Source organism: Aulostomus chinensis, chromosome 20 (genome assembly GCF_037954235.1).
Source record: "Aulostomus chinensis isolate RoL2024-O1b breed Wild chromosome 20, RoL_Achi_v1.0, whole genome shotgun sequence".
NCBI lineage: Eukaryota > Metazoa > Chordata > Actinopteri > Syngnathiformes > Aulostomidae > Aulostomus > Aulostomus chinensis.
Genome location: NC_141339.1, coordinates 21,303,603 through 21,319,188, shown reverse-complemented (window position 1 = coordinate 21,319,188; position 15,586 = coordinate 21,303,603). Strand labels below are relative to the sequence as shown.

At 43.6% G+C, this 15,586-nt stretch overlaps 1 protein-coding gene across 2 annotated transcripts; it reads right to left on the bottom strand.

Moving 5' to 3' along the window:
• Positions 1-405: 405 nt before the first annotated feature.
• mmut (methylmalonyl CoA mutase) lies at positions 406-15,023 on the bottom strand. 2 transcript variants are annotated; one of them, XM_086188802.1, is made up of 13 exons: positions 14,877-14,953; positions 13,305-13,726; positions 12,390-12,757; positions 12,142-12,299; positions 9,735-9,906; positions 9,408-9,656; positions 9,145-9,256; positions 7,144-7,259; positions 5,867-5,982; positions 5,109-5,240; positions 4,862-5,009; positions 3,276-3,443; positions 406-2,506 (listed from the first exon to the last, which is right to left on the bottom strand). In XM_086188802.1, exons 2-13 carry the CDS (start codon positions 13,702-13,704, stop codon positions 2,378-2,380), a joined length of 2,268 nt encoding a protein of 755 aa, XP_086044928.1. In that variant the 5' UTR covers positions 13,705-13,726; positions 14,877-14,953; the 3' UTR covers positions 406-2,377. The 2 variants fall into 2 exon arrangements, with proteins under 2 accessions (XP_086044928.1, XP_086044927.1); XM_086188801.1 differs by having other exon boundaries at positions 407-2,506; positions 13,305-13,732; positions 14,877-15,023.
• Between the last annotated feature and the right edge of the window lie 563 nt (positions 15,024-15,586).

Sequence of the window (15,586 nt, the reverse complement as noted above, 5' to 3'; positions counted from 1 at the left end):
AATACATCTTTAAATTTAGTGAACCTTGTGAACCTCGGAAGGCCGTTTTCTGCGTGGCACATTTTCACGGTCACTTCTGCTTCAAAAACCTTCAATTTCTGAGTCACGTGTTTGTTTAACTGCAAGTTGTCACTGCTGTGTTAATCTATTTTTTAATATTTGTGAATGTGGAGCGATGACTCTTGTGTATACAATCTGTTGGTCGTGTCTGAGAATAAACGCTGACTGAAAACAGTGGAGTTGGGAACGCCGGATCCATCGTGATAATAAGGTTCCGTTCAAACCCACAAGGACAAAAGGCAACATGGCCGCCCCCCCATAACGTTTCCTCCATGTCTGATTTCAGCGCACAAACCTGTGAAACGTAGACTCGTCACCGTCCATATAAATGAAATTCAAGGAGGTCAGTAGGTCAACATTGTCAGGGTTTATGCACATTTTCAAACCAATAAACTTCCAGGACTTTTTCTGCGCCTGTAAATTTTCATGACCATAACAATTAGTGGCAAAACTTGATGATTGGATACAACATGATCATGTATTCGAGTAAATCAATACATCAAACAAAAGCGACTGATGATGAAGCACCTGGAAATTCCCTGCCTGGAAATTCACATTTTTCAAATTCCAGGACTTTTCCAGGTTTTCCAGGCCCATATGAATAATGGCCTTTAGCTAGCCAGAGGGCTAACATCAGACATGCTACGCAAATAGAAGCTATATAGTTAAGACAAAGTATTGGGCTGAATTCTTTTGCGCAAATTTTTTTTTTTTTTTACATACGAAAGGATTTTTCTAACCCTAATTTTTACCTTCCAGAAAGGAGGCAAAGCCTGATGATCCCCTCTATCCTTTATGAGATCATTAACAGGCAAGATGGAACAACAGGGACTTAACCCCCTGGACCTTCTTGCTATCCTTGACTGACTCTCAACACTACAGTGGGTTCTTTTTAATGGCTGCTTTTCAACGTGTCGAACCGCATTAAACGTGAAAAACTCCCCATTAACAAAAGCAGGATTCTTCCTCCTCGAACTAGAAATGAACTATCAGTCCACACCGGAGTGGCCAGTAATAGAACTACCCCAGCTGCACAGCTGGGATTCAATAATGTGGCATTCATTTTGTTCTGGATGAGCTGCCCTGAAAAAAAATTAGTGTGACACTGCATCTGTGAAATTACCAATTACGGTGAAAACCCATATTTTGTGTCTGATGTATAGACAGCAATTACCAGCTTGAACCAGATTTGAATGTACCCATCTGAGGAATAACATATCACACGGTATAAAGTACTCATGCTCCTCCTTCAACGGGCTGCTTAATGCAATTTCAAGAATTTCAATGTCGTTCTAGTTTAAGACGATCAGGAGGAGTTATTGAAATTGCATCCTGCCGGGCTTTTAAAAAATGATCGAATTCACACGTGATTTCTTCGACCTGCGGCTCATATACTGGTTGGACGTGAGTCACATTTTCCAACTTCTTTATTTTAGACTTAGAATCACAAGGTGCCTTGCTTGGGTGGTTAATATTGAACAACACTTTGATTTAAAGATGAGGGAGGAAAGCAGTAGGCACACAAGGCCACATTTAAATAAATAAATAACAGTTATGGGGGGGGGGGGGGATTCCCATGATGTTCCCAGTCACACTCCTCTAAAACCAGCGCCTTTATTTAACCCCATCCTGTATGCTGTTTTAATGCAATTCTTCATTTGATGAAATATAGTGGATCATTTTGTTGATGGGCAAGTTTCCTTCATCAGTTTCCTCTCGGGTTTAAGTGATCCGTCCTTTATTGAGCCTCATTCATGAAACGTCTTTACCTGCTTCGGGGCTTTTTAAACCCTCAGTTTAGTCTGACAGACAGGGAGCAAAGCCTGCTCGTAACTTCTGGCTCCTGACACCTTTGTTTCCACCTCCAGATTTGTAAAGACGTTCACGTTACAAGAGGAATGCAAAAACTGTCAGGAACAAGCAGCCTCAATCAGGCTGTGCTTCCTACCTCCAAGACTTCATTGAGGGCTAAAAAAATAAAAAGTTCTAGAGTAGGAACTTACTGGTGAATAAGAATATTTCATGAATCAGGCCCAGAGGAACTGTAATGGTTTTCTCATGTTTCTTCTGTCGAAAACAACAAGCTGGGCAAATTTTCACGATTAAAAGTCTTTTTCAGAAATCAACATTTATTTTATTGTACAGAGGATGCAGGCAACCAGGACACCCCAAGAACTGTTTATCACGCCGAGTGCTGTACAAGCCGTCGACTCACAGTGGAAAACGACTTTTACAATCTCACGCTAGAGCCCGATCTGATTCTGAGATGTGGTAAAAGTTCAGGTGTGTGTGTGTGTGTGTGTGTGTGTGTTTGTGTTCACATGGCCTGACGAATGTTTTCTAGGCTCTTCTCGATGTTGTCGATGACCTCCACTGCCGCCTGCGGGATGCGAGTTCCCGGCCCGAAGATGGCGCACACTCCACTGTGGTACAAGAACTCGTAGTCCTGCGTGCACATAGAGGTGGAACACAAACTCAGTGGTTCTGGTGTAGCAGTAAATCTGCAGGTATCAGGCGGGGGCACGGTTTGCTGTTGTTCTGTGATGCTGGTGTGTGTGTGCTTCCTGTAAAGCCATATAAGGAATTTCCATGGCTGCAAGTGTGTCAGAAAGTCCCAGGTAAGCTGGTCTGGGAGAGCTGTAGAGGTATTGATTTGTGTCTTTGTAGACATGCAGGTTAGTCAACAGCATATGCTGCTTATGGCCTCTCAATACAGAAAGGTCTTATTCCTTCACTGCCAACACTACAACACGCACACCGACTGAGAGTCGAGGTGTTATCAGTCAGAGTGACATTTAAAGGTCAAACAAAGGCTGGTTCAAAGATGAGAGCCGCACACATACTGTATGCAAAGAAAAGCAGCAAACGTGCTTCTTTTATCAACGTTGAGAAACATTTAGCTGTGGGAATCTTTGGTTCGCCAGAACAGCAACGACAAACTCACTCGGAGGCTACGTGGACAGGAGCGCTCTGATATGACCTGAATGAGATGATGCAAGGTAATTTTCTAATGACCTTCACCTGGATAAGGTCACGGTTAGATTAAGAAATAATCCCATTCAGACATGGGGAGTAGCAATGTTCCTTTGTAAAAAAAAAAAAAAAAAAAGTTTCGCTTTTATTTATTTTTTACACAAAGTTCATGATGTCCTTTGATATTTCATTCGATTTGACCTCAAGTTGAGAATGTGATAGTGAAAGGTGTGGTACGGTACCTGCGGTGGGATGACCCCTCCGCAGATGACCAGGATATCCGGTCTGTTGAGCTTGCGTAGCTCCTTGATGAGTTCAGGGACCAGGGTCTTGTGTCCGGCTGCGAGTGTGCTGACTCCGACACAGTGAACGTCCGCGTCGACTGCCTGCTGGGCCACCTCCAGAGGAGTCTTTCATCCACAGCAGGACAATATAGGAGAAAAAAGAAACTATATAATACAATCCACTGTGATCCAGTGAATCAAAACCAGCAGTACAAGTCAAAAGTTTATCTGTGTGTGTGTGTCATTTGTTAACCACCCTCCCTTTCCATTAGTTACAGCTCATCTCACATGTGTAAACATCCAACTTCACAGCGCTGGCGTCTGTCCTTGATTGCCCCGCCTCCCACAGCTTCGTAACGCCACCAGGGGCTCGGTGTGTTAAGATGCAAGACAAACGTGGGAGATGCGCTCTTTCTTTTAGATTTATAAAACGTGCATAAACAGGCTTGAACAGTCAGTAACCAAATTATACACACATACACACACACACACACACACACACACACACACAAACAAGGGGAAAAAACAACAACACAATCTGACTGAGAGGGAATTTCTTAATGAAGGTTGGAGAGTTTTTGCAGAGCAGCAGACGAACCAGTTCTGTGAATCCTCCATCTCACACTCAGTCTGTAAGTTAAATGCTCTTGGCTGCATGTTTTAAGAGTGACATGTATTTCCCATTTCTGTCGCTCTTCGACGTCCTAGAGGTTGAGATGAAGGTCTCTTAAGAGACATTTCTGTTCTCTACGCTGCGCTGTTGCGAGTGCAAAACCGAACACGACAGCACAACACTCGCTATTTCATTATTCACTGAGTCCCGGCGAAACGCTTTGTTGAATGCATCTCATCAATGGTTGGGAAACAAATTTCCTTCAGGTCGTCTCTAGAGGAAATGCACTTTCGGGACATCCTGCCTCAGACTCTGAGCTTATTTTAGTGTAGAACTGAAGGCTTCGCTTCTCCAAAGCAAAAAAACCAACCAGGCTGAGGATGTTTGATATCTGCAGCGTGTAATTATTCCGTTTTCTCACTGGAAAAAGGCCTTAAAGGCATTGAGTTCATTAATCTTAATGCATGCCGTCAATCTCAAGTCTTAAAAAAAAAAAAAAAAGCGTCTTACTTGTGATATTGGCTTCATCTTCTCATTTTTAGATGTTTCAATTTCACAAAATAACTCACCGTGTCTTGCAGTGACGTCACATCAGATCAATTATTCATCAGATCCATAATTGATCCATTTGTAGGAACGAACCACCGACCACCATCGCATATTGATTTTCATTCGAATGTAAAATGGATCAAATCATTGATGACAGAGCTGCACGAGGCACATGGACGCGCTCAGCCTCCCAACTGATGGTGAGAAGCTCCGTCTACGCCTTGTTGGCTGCACTATGTCACTCATTTATTTTCACTCGCGGTTTGTGGGGAAAAAAAAGACACTTTCAAGATCACGACAGGTAGATGTGAGGGTGCACATGGTAGTTCTGCAGTCATGTGGCCTGCATCAGCAGATTTCATCAAGAGTGTCACACACCGACCTGGAACAGTGGTCCGATGTCCACGTCGAAGCCCAGGTCAGCGAAGCCAGTGGCGATGACCTTTGCCCCTCTGTCGTGACCATCCTGTCCCATCTTTGCCACTAGCAGTCGAGGGTTTCTGCCTTCGTGCTTCTTAAAATCTGCAACTCTTGATATTGAGAGGAAAAAAAAAAAAAAAAAAAAGAACGGTTGGAAGACCTCCTTTAATCCCACCAGTCCCCGTCTGTTCACAGCAGCTGTTTAGCACCTGTTGTGGGCCAAGGCGATCTCCTCATGCTCGCCAAACTCACTGCGGTAGGCGCCGCTCACCATCCTGGTACTGGCCTTGTGCTCCCCAAACACTTTCTTCATGGCGTCAGTTATTTCACCAACGGAGCATCTAAAGGAATGTTGCAGACGACATCTTCCTCAATATGAAGGGTGCAGAGGTACGGCAATCATTCTGGCTGAGTTTAAGACAACCACACTCAGTTGATTTCTAGCTTTACGTTTTATTGCTGGACGATTTATTACTTTTGATGCGTCGTGGGCCATATTGGTGTCTGTGTCGCATGAGAGGGATTCCGTGTAGTTGCATCTGGTTCAATATTAGCATTGCAGCAAAGGTAATGAAAAATTAACAAAGACATTTGCAGTTTTTGAGAATACACAGAATGTTCTATTTAGATGAAGTGAAGGCCTAATGGATGTTTGAGGGCAGCGAGATGTGATAAGTAATCCCAGTCACGCCATGAGAGCAGCTCTTCAGCAAATAGTCTGTGACAGCAGATCCCCGTGTGTGGGCCTCATGTACACATTTGATACGAACAGACACCAAATATGAATGGATCTCACATGCAACTCAATTGTACCAGTCAATAATTAATAACCCCAGTGTTGCTGACATTAATATTAACAGTTCCACAGGAATCATTCTGGCTGCGCCCCAGTTCTGAAACCCAGATATCAATGAGGGAAACAAAAACATGAGCAGGACTGAATGGAGCATCAGAGGTGAGTTGTGACCTGGCTCGCGCAGCTTCCACGGCCAAGGCTAAGAGGTTCCCCTCCCTGGTTCGAGCGCACTCCTCGATGGCGGTCAGGCACTTCGTCGCCACCTCGGGGTCGCGACTCTCCCTCACCTGCGACACAGACAAGAGTCGACGTGCTACAAATGTTGCCGCTGTAGCATGAGTGTGCCTACTGCTGCGACTGCCTACAGGTCTTTCTCGGCATATATACTCATTTAGCATGAGTAAGTTCAGCAGGTTTCCAGTGTAACATCTTAGTAATTTATGCAGTGAGCCAGCACACGTGAAATCAGGACCCCGGTGCTGAACTGCATACGGCCAGTATTGATTCAGATCGTTACGTATGACTTTGTTAAGCCTAACGGTCCATTTGCACCTTGTTCCTCAGGAGGTGGCAGGGAGTAAGTGTAGCATGAAGGAGACCGTGCTGGACATTTTGAAGTACTGCATTAGAAAAAGGTTGATAGAAATGCTCCTGGCCACGGGGGAGTGTTGGAACATAAATTGACTAGAAAATTGGGAGATTTGCTATCAGGCTCTTGCTGAGAAAGTTGGAATTTCCTAGTTTCTTATGATAGTGGGGACACACCAACTTTCCTGTAATATACTATTAGTAAAGGAAGTGGCAGCTTGAAATAGTTACATACAGGGGGGCAGCGCAGTTTTTTGTGGCTGGACTAATAGGGCTGGCACAAGAAACAAATTTGTTGCAGAGTTGCTGAAAGATCAAGACACGGCATTGGAGCAGCGGTGGGGTTTCCCTTTAAAAATACGGCAGCATGCAAAGATCTCCTCCTACCAGGCATCAAAGTACAGGTCAGGGCAGCAGCACAGGTCGACTGCGACATCATGGCAAGGTTCTAGGCTGACTATTGGACAGATATTCCCCCTGGTTCAAGTGGCTTAAGTGGTTACAGATGTGCAGCATCGTTGGAAAGCTCAGATTCTTGATGGATGCGAACAGTTCCAAGACACAATGACATCGTTTTTACCAGCCAAAAGTTGTAAATGTAACTGCAGTCTGGACTGAATGGAAAAACCTCACATCTTACTCTCATGAAGTCAATGAAAATAAACAAAAAAATGATCAGCTGCGGTTGAAATGGGCCGACACGGTGCTGGTGATGAAATGACGCAGTTGCTGTTTTGAATAGCCTTGATATACAAGCGCCTGACCGAAGCAGATAACTAATGAAACGGAGCTGGTGATGGTATCTCCCACAGGAGACATCGCGGATTTATCCAAGAGTCTTATCTCAAAGCATTACTGACCTTTTTCAACTTTTCAATCTGTTTCTGGCGTACGATAGTATTATCTATGGCTAGCACTTCCACCGTCTCTTCTTTTTCCAGACGGTACTTGTTCACCCCGACGATGACCTCTGACCCTGAAAAAGAAGATGAAAAGCAATTAAAAAAAAAAAAGGGTTTAATGAGGCACAAACCATGCAAACTCTGCCCTGTCAAAAAGCTTTTCCCAGTCTTACCCTCAAAGCACAATTAGTTTGAGCGAATCAAAAGTCTTGATGAAGCCATAAAAGTCAAACTGATGTGTTTTACGTTTTGTGAAATGTTCCTACAAGCCCACCTCGCCTTTGTGGACTGTTGCATCGATAAGTCTCTTATCTTGTTTTCCTGCCGGATCAGAAGCAGAGAAGCTCTGGCGTTCATCCCGTGCAGAGATAACCGCTCACCTGCTGAACCCCACGTATACGTGCATTTCAATCAGTTTTTCTAAAAACTATACTATGACAAAAGCTTCAAATTAGAAGGTTCATCAGCAGTGCTTTTCTTTTATTTTAAGCAGAATGAATCTTGTTCCTTCCTATCTGATCGTTCTGTATTTCTGAAGACAAAATACATATAAATTAAAAAATACGACTGAACAATTTAAAAAAAAAAAAAATTCTACAAATGGGTCTGCTTGTGCTACAACCAGCGCCATTTGCGGAAAAACAGAGAATTATTTTTGTCCAGCAGAGTTCATCAGGATTCAGTTCCCATCCCATGGGGGGGATGTAAGTAGCAAAAATCTGCTGCTGAGGTGAGTTGGAAAGCCAATGAATATAAATGAGTGCAAGCGTCAGGGGGATTGTGGAGGAAAGCTATCTAGTCTGAAGGATCTACTCTGCTCCGCCATGGTCATTTCTAGCACTATAAATGGAGCTCAATAAATAATGGATTTGTGATGCTGATGTTTGGAGTAAAAGCAATCTAAACATCAACACAAAGCAACTTAAGTATCCACAGTACAGGTGCTCACTAGGCAAAATGATTCCAGTAAGTGGGCTTTCACACGTGTGGTCTCTGCTCACTCTCAATCAGCTGACTGATGTGTTTACTTGGCGTTTCACTCCTTGGTTTGGTTTGTTTTTACACACACACACACACACACACACACACACACACACACACACACACACACACACAGGACACATTGGGCAAGCCAAAACACATCACCATAAACCATGTTGGGTGGCAGTGACCGTGTCGGCTGGTTAGCAGGGTTGTAAATAAACCCAAAAGAAGAAGAAGGTGAGGACGTTCACTGTGTTTACTGGTCAGATGTGTCAGGGGCAGAGCAAATACAGGAAGAGGATCCCATGTTCAGACTACTGCACATTTCTACTACATTTTTTTCCCCCCAATAAATCTGCTATAGTTTTCTTGGATGCTCCAATACATCCAAGACTGCAAAGTACACCTGGCGACAAACTTGGAGAGTGCGTGCACTGGTGGTCTGGCCTCGCAGCGGTCTGAACAGATCCGATCAGGAGTTCATTTGGAAGCCTACTCAGACCACTCTCGACAAACTTTCCGTCCACTCTTGGTTCACAACTGCCAAGACGAACCACTCCAAGAGGGAAACGAGCCAGAGTTTGATCCACCTGTACTACACAAGGCACCCAGAGCACCACATCTGTGGGGTCCAGAAAACTAGTCAGTGACGACGAGGGAATTTTTATGACACTTGCCCTGGCAGGTATGTGCTCCTAAGAGCACCGTTCTACATTCTTACCTTTTTAATGTTGTTATTGTTATGAGTGCTTTCTTTTAAAGCGGCACAAAGTTGCATTATTTCAGCTACATATTCACCTGTTCTGTAATTGGTTTATGAAATGGCCTCAGCAAGACCCCTAGAGATCGTCATGTGACAAGAGACTGCATGGAACTATCTTCCTGATACACTGCCCTCTTCCTCCCATGTGGTGGCAGAGAAAGACAATGGACTGATGAGAGAATTAAAGACAATAAGCAGAAAGTGTACCGTACCGGAGTCAATGCGGGCCTGTCTACGTGCAGCACATTCTTCTATGCGAAGTTTAGGAATGCCCTCGGCCACGGCTCGGGCCATGCCGCCCATCTCTTCAATTTCTTTAATGAACTATTAGGAGGAAGAGCACGAGTGTAAGAAGGCACAGAACCACACACTGGATTTGCGAAGGACCCCACTTGTTTCACAGGGATCTCAAAGTGATAAATGGATGCGAATCACAGGGTCAAATCTGAAATAGCGTTCTGCTGCCATGACAAACCTTGAGGGCTGTGTTATAGATGTCATCCGTGAGCGACTCCATCATGTGTGAGCCCCCCCAGGGATCAGCCACCTTGGGGATGCCCGACTCTTCCTGGATAATGATCTGGGTGTTCCTGGCGATACGAGCGCTCTTCACCGTGGGCAAACCCAGAGCCTCGTCGAACGAGTTGGTGTGGAGCGACTGAGTCCCCCCGAACACAGCCGCCATGGCTTCGATCACCGTCCGGATCACATTGTTGTACGGGTCCTGAGAAAAGGAAGCCGTGTACTTAGAGCCACATTGTTGGGTCATTTGGACTACAGTCGTGCAGAGGGAGAATCCTACTTGTTCGGTGAGAGACCAGCCTGACGTCTGGCAGTGTGTGCGGAGGAGGAGCGACTTGGCGTTCTTGGGCTGGAAGTTCTCTTTGATAAGCGTGGCCCACAACCTCCTGCCTGCTCTCAGTTTGGCTATTTCCATGTAGAAATTCATCCCAATACCCCAGAAAAATGACAACCTGCCAGGACAGAAATGCAATCAGTTATTAAAGTGCATGACAACTGAAAAGACGCAAACAGATTAACAGTATTTATTTAATTCTTTTGGTGACGAAACTTAAATACCCCCTCTAGGTTTGTTTGAAGATACTCTCAGGCACTCTCTGTAGAATGATAAGGTTATTCTAATGTTTTTCCATCAGCTCTGCAAAAATCATTCAATTAACGTTTTCACCTCCATGGTGGTAAAATTATCATTTGATGAATCCCTGAGTACAAATTTTAAATTGAGATTCAAAGGTGAACGTGATGATTTCTGCCTCCAGCTGATAAATGTGGAAGCAATCTCCTCCTGTCAAACATCCCCGTCACAATAAGCAACACTTCTTGTTCGTCGAGTGGAACGTCAACCAGTTTGTCGAATGTGTGTGATATTAAACAGACCAAGGACAAGGGTTATCAACCCGGGGTCCAGGGACCAACAGCAGTACTTCAGAGTCCTGCAGGGGGTCCTCAGCAAAATGAAGAGCAGATTAATTTCAATGTAAAGAAGCCCCTCAGCAGCTTTAGAACCTTAAAATGTGACTGGCATCATTGATCTGGCCCGTCAACTATAGATTATAAGGATTTTTTCCCCATTTATTTGCAATATGCCGATATTTTACAAATGATCAGATCGATAGCTGCTATTTACCGATCGCGGTCCAGAACCCTGCGTCCCTAATTTTCTGGATATTTTCAACAACAGAACTTGCTTGTAATTATCAGATGGTGAGGAATTAAGACTAGGATTAATAAATACAAATACGGACAACCAATTACCTTTCGACATTAACCCTTGTAAGTGGGTGTGCAATACGCCAGCACACCCAGACTCAACCCCGAAGGCTGTAAATGCTCTCAGAATGATTATGTCACACAAACGCTATTATCATGACCCAGGCAGCATGAGCGAACTCAAGCACCGGTCCTGATTCAAGGAAAAAATCGGAACAATCAATGACAGAAAGATCTTTAAATGGAAAACAATCCATTTCAACAAATAAGGGATGTCCAATTCTGATTCTGTAAAGCCTGTAATTGAGTCACGATGGTTCCAGTTGGACTGAGAACGCAAGATGCTTCTGATGATTGCACACATCTTCCCTCTCTTTTATGATAAACTGAAAAGCGGGGGAAAAAAATAGGCTAAAAATGGACATCTGAAAGGGAAATAATAGAAGCACAAAACCAGGGAACAGGGGTCAGAGGGCAGGTTTAGTGTTGCACTATTACCTACAAAGACTGCTGTCAGAACCGATTGGCTCTGTTTTATAAATATATGGAGGGAGAGTCGGACAGAGCCAGAGAATCACCGGTAAGAATTCAATTCACGAGTTCTTTTTCCTCTCCGAGAAGTTCGACGCATCAAAACTGTCAGACACGTCAAATTAAAATACTCAATAAATAATGCATTTATCTAACAACGCCCGTGTTAGTATATTCTTGACATGCAGCTACATATAGATATCTATCTAGTAATTACATGCGATCAGGAAGCAGCTTTACTATCTGGCATTGAGGGCTTTTTAATTTGCCCACAATCTGTGGGTCCAATCTGTTGGTTCAACAAACAATGAGGAGAGTACTTTTGTCTGCCGGTTGTCACAGTTATGAACAAGTCAAACACGCAGGCTGTCAGTGGAATATTATGAGCAGAACGACATCATCGGGGTAGTCTCTGGATTTTCGGAGACAAAGCCTGGAGAGCGCGCACAAGCACGTGCGGTGTTTCAGTCAATAAAATCCTGATTTGACAGATCAAAATCGTTCAAAGAGATTAAAGTTTCATAGCGGTATCAGGATGGAACAAACACGAAGCTCACAGGACATTTAGGCTGTGATTGAATGGAACACCTAACTGGGTACTTCTCAAAAGATTTAGCCTGTTCTCACTTTCACAAGAGACCCACGTGCCACTGTTTGGGTGACTGGCAGATCATCCATCTTACCCACACTGAAATTATAGTCTGAGGCACTGAAACCAGCCTGTAAAAAACAAGTCAGAAAGCGTGCTGCTGACATTCTACACGACAAAACCAGCACAGGACATTTTCCGAGGGATATTCCAATACTCAAATATACTGGCATATCGGAAATGGATATTTCAGGCCAATCTTTTTAACTACAAAATTAAAAAAAAAAAAAAAAAGTATCCAGCTGCAAGCTGCAAAAACCCATCGCCACCAAACTCAGAGAAACTTCATCCGTCGTACCTTGGTGCGAACTCATCGATGGTTAAGCCTGCCTTCAGACCAGTGCGGCAGTACTCCAGGCCATTAGCGATGGTGTAGGCCACTTCCAGGATGGCATCAGCTCCAGCCTCCTGGAGATGGTAGCCACTGATGGATATGGAGTTGAACTTGGGCATGTGCTGCAAACACAGGACATTAATGGTGATTAAACTGGGAGAATGGTAACTGTTATTATAACAACAGAAAAAACAGCAAGCGCCCATAAATACCTGGGAGGTGTAGGCGAAGATGTCTGCGATGGCGTGCATCGAAGGCTCCGGTGGGAAAATATACGTGTTTCGCACCATAAACTCCTTCAAAATATCATTCTGAATGGTGCCAGTGAGTTTTGCTTTGGAGACGCCCTGCTCCTCTCCGGTCACAATAAACATGGCCAACACGGGGATAACGGCGCCGTTCATTGTCATCGACACAGACATTTTCTCCAGTGGGATTCCATCAAAAAGCATCTTCATGTCCTCGACTGTGTCTATGGCGACTCCGGCCATGCCGACATCTCCATGGACTCTGGGGTTGTCCGAGTCATAACCGCGGTGCGTAGGGAGGTCAAAGGCCACAGAGAGACCCTGCTGTCCAGCTGCGATGGGGGAGTGGGTGAGATAATGAATTACCACTGCTAAACACATGGGTAGACATTATCTGAGAAGCAGTCCAGACGTCATTAGTTCAGTGGTTCTCAACTGGTCTCACTTTTTTTCTGCCTTATTAGCAAGTCACAACACAAACTTCTGACAATTTCCAACCTCTCAAATGTATTTAATAACAGAGAAGTCTGGACCTGAGACAAGAGCCAAACATCACATCATGTCACCTTTACAAAAAAAAAACAACAGTATAAAGGTGAACCACAATGACCAGCAGGTGGCAGCACTGCAATCAATTCACAGCCTCATTCAACATCTGTTTAGACATTCAGGTTGGTGTCCAAATGACTTGAAAGTGCAAAAAATACATTAAAAAAAATACAACAAATGACTATACTGAAAAGCTTGGTGATATAATTAACATAATTACAGAAAAATAAGGATGCAGAGGATTTGAAGTGGTAAAGGAAAAAGGTATTTTTAAACTCTAATAATAGCGATTATGCTAAAATGGAAGTACACAGCAACATCATAAACTACCTTTAATGTTGTCCTTATAGAACTTGTTGCTCTCCTCCACAGTACTAAAGCCAGCGTACTGCCTGATGGTCCAGGGTCTGTTGGTGTACATGGTGGGATAGGGCCCTCTAGTGTAGGGAAACTTTCCTGGCAGTTCATCAGGGTTGCTGGCTGTGTCTGCTTTGGTGTACACAGGCTTGATGTTGATTCCCTCAGGCGTGCGCCATATCAGATCGTCTGGGTTCTTCCCCTTCAGCTGCTTCTTAGCCAGACTGGCCCACTCTGGATGCAGCTCCACCTGGTCCTGACATGGTGTCGCAGTGTGGATCAGAGAGCGGCGTGCGTAGGTGGAGGAGACGGAGGAAGCTGTAACCAGGCGCCGGACAGCCAGTGATGCACGTGTCCTCTGTGACGTCAGCATGGTTACTGTCGGTCACACACACCTGGAGCTGACGAAGAGAAGAGACTCAGACGTGAAGTGGTGGAGATGAGTACGATAATTACTCGTGATCTGCACCGAGGTAGGAGTTGCTGCTGTATCTACCTTGGGTTAGAAGTGGGTATCACCCTGATAAATGTGGTACAGGTACTTTTACAGGTACCTTGCAATTCACAAAAAGTGCTGCAACTTGAAGATTTACTCCTCAGTAATTTAAATTTGGGCTTGAATGGCAAAGCAATACAGTGTGATACGGAAGCTGTTCAGTCAGTGGAATACAAATATCATAAGTTTGACACTAAGCTCCAAATGGGGCTGCACAATTAACTAATTATATATAAACACACAAATGTATACATTTATGTGTGTGTGTGTGTGTGTGTGTGTGTGTGTGTGTGTGTGTTCATGTTAACGTTAATCAGCGTTTTTAAATGGGGACAAATGTGTCCCAACATGCTATTAAATAGCATTGTGGAGCAGAGAAACTCCAACCTACACATCCCTTTCCCCAGACCTAAGAGCCAAATTCCATCCTTTCTGAATCTTGCAAAAAAAATTGTGTCATTCCCTTTAAACTCACGACGCAATAATGTGACACAATAGTACCGCGGGGACAGCGTTATTAGGCCAATAAATCCCCCAAATAGCAGAACTTTGGAACTTTGCACCAAAGCCAACAATGTCAATGCTGATCTTTCCACAGTAATCGAGACACAGCAGCCAAAAAACAAAACAAAACAACTACTGAACAAGTTGCACCGCTACGCCACATGTTTTCGGTTCTCTTTTGCCAGATAATTTAGAAATTCAAGGAAAAATATTCGCTCCTATTTTAGCATCGCTAGCTAATCTTTACCTGATAAAGTTACTTGACGCCAAGAAGACTTTGGGAGCATTTTCATCCCGACTGACGGTAATGCAAATTATTATGGTGTGTAAAAATACAAAGATTAAGATTACACGTCAAATTATGGGAGGAAAAACAATGTGATACGTAGTTGTTAGCTTGCTGCTTCGGGCTTGTTGGCTAACAGCGGTTACGTTAGCTAGCTTGAAACGAAGAAACACAGGGATGTTTTGCAGCTGCGTGTTTTCATTATTTTAGCGTGTGTTTTTTTTTGTGACGTTATTGTATAAAAACGTTTTTTTCTGACCTTGTCTTGTCTTGTGCTCCCTTTTCAAGCTGACGGAAGGCGTGTTGTCAGTCCATCCAATGGTGTTTCACAACATTAGCCCTCAACCAATCACAGGCTACGGGCAGAGCGGTCAACTTTGACCTGTGACACCGGAAGTAAATAGAAAACTCCGACACGGTGAATTGCGTAGTGATTAATAACGGAGAAAATAAAATACCTGAGATTTTCCAAACACCTTCACTAATGTCAATGATATTATTTTTTATGTGGATGTTTTTTTTCTTTCCTCAAATATCGCTCTAACATTTTGAAGACATTAAATTCCGTAGAACGGAAACGTTACTCATTACTCATCCGATGAAACGTTAAAAATCAAAACCTAAAGTGTGATCAAATGTTCGGATGCTGTAATAATTTCAGTTGTACCATCCAGCAGACCCTACGACTGTTTATCGATGCTTATTTTCTCACTTCTGATCTGACAGTGATGTAAATTAATATTTTGTAGTATTTTCTGAATCCTTTTTTAACTTTCTGCATGACATGCCCGACTGCAGTTTTTTTTTTTAATTATTTTTGTTGGATTTGGTGACTTTACAATAAAGCTTATACCTTAATTTTAAAAAAGCAGCAAAATTGTGTCCCAAACTTGATGCTGTTAATGGAGCACATGAACTTGTCACTGCATTTACATTGTGATATTCACCACTTGTTTCTATAAAATTTGC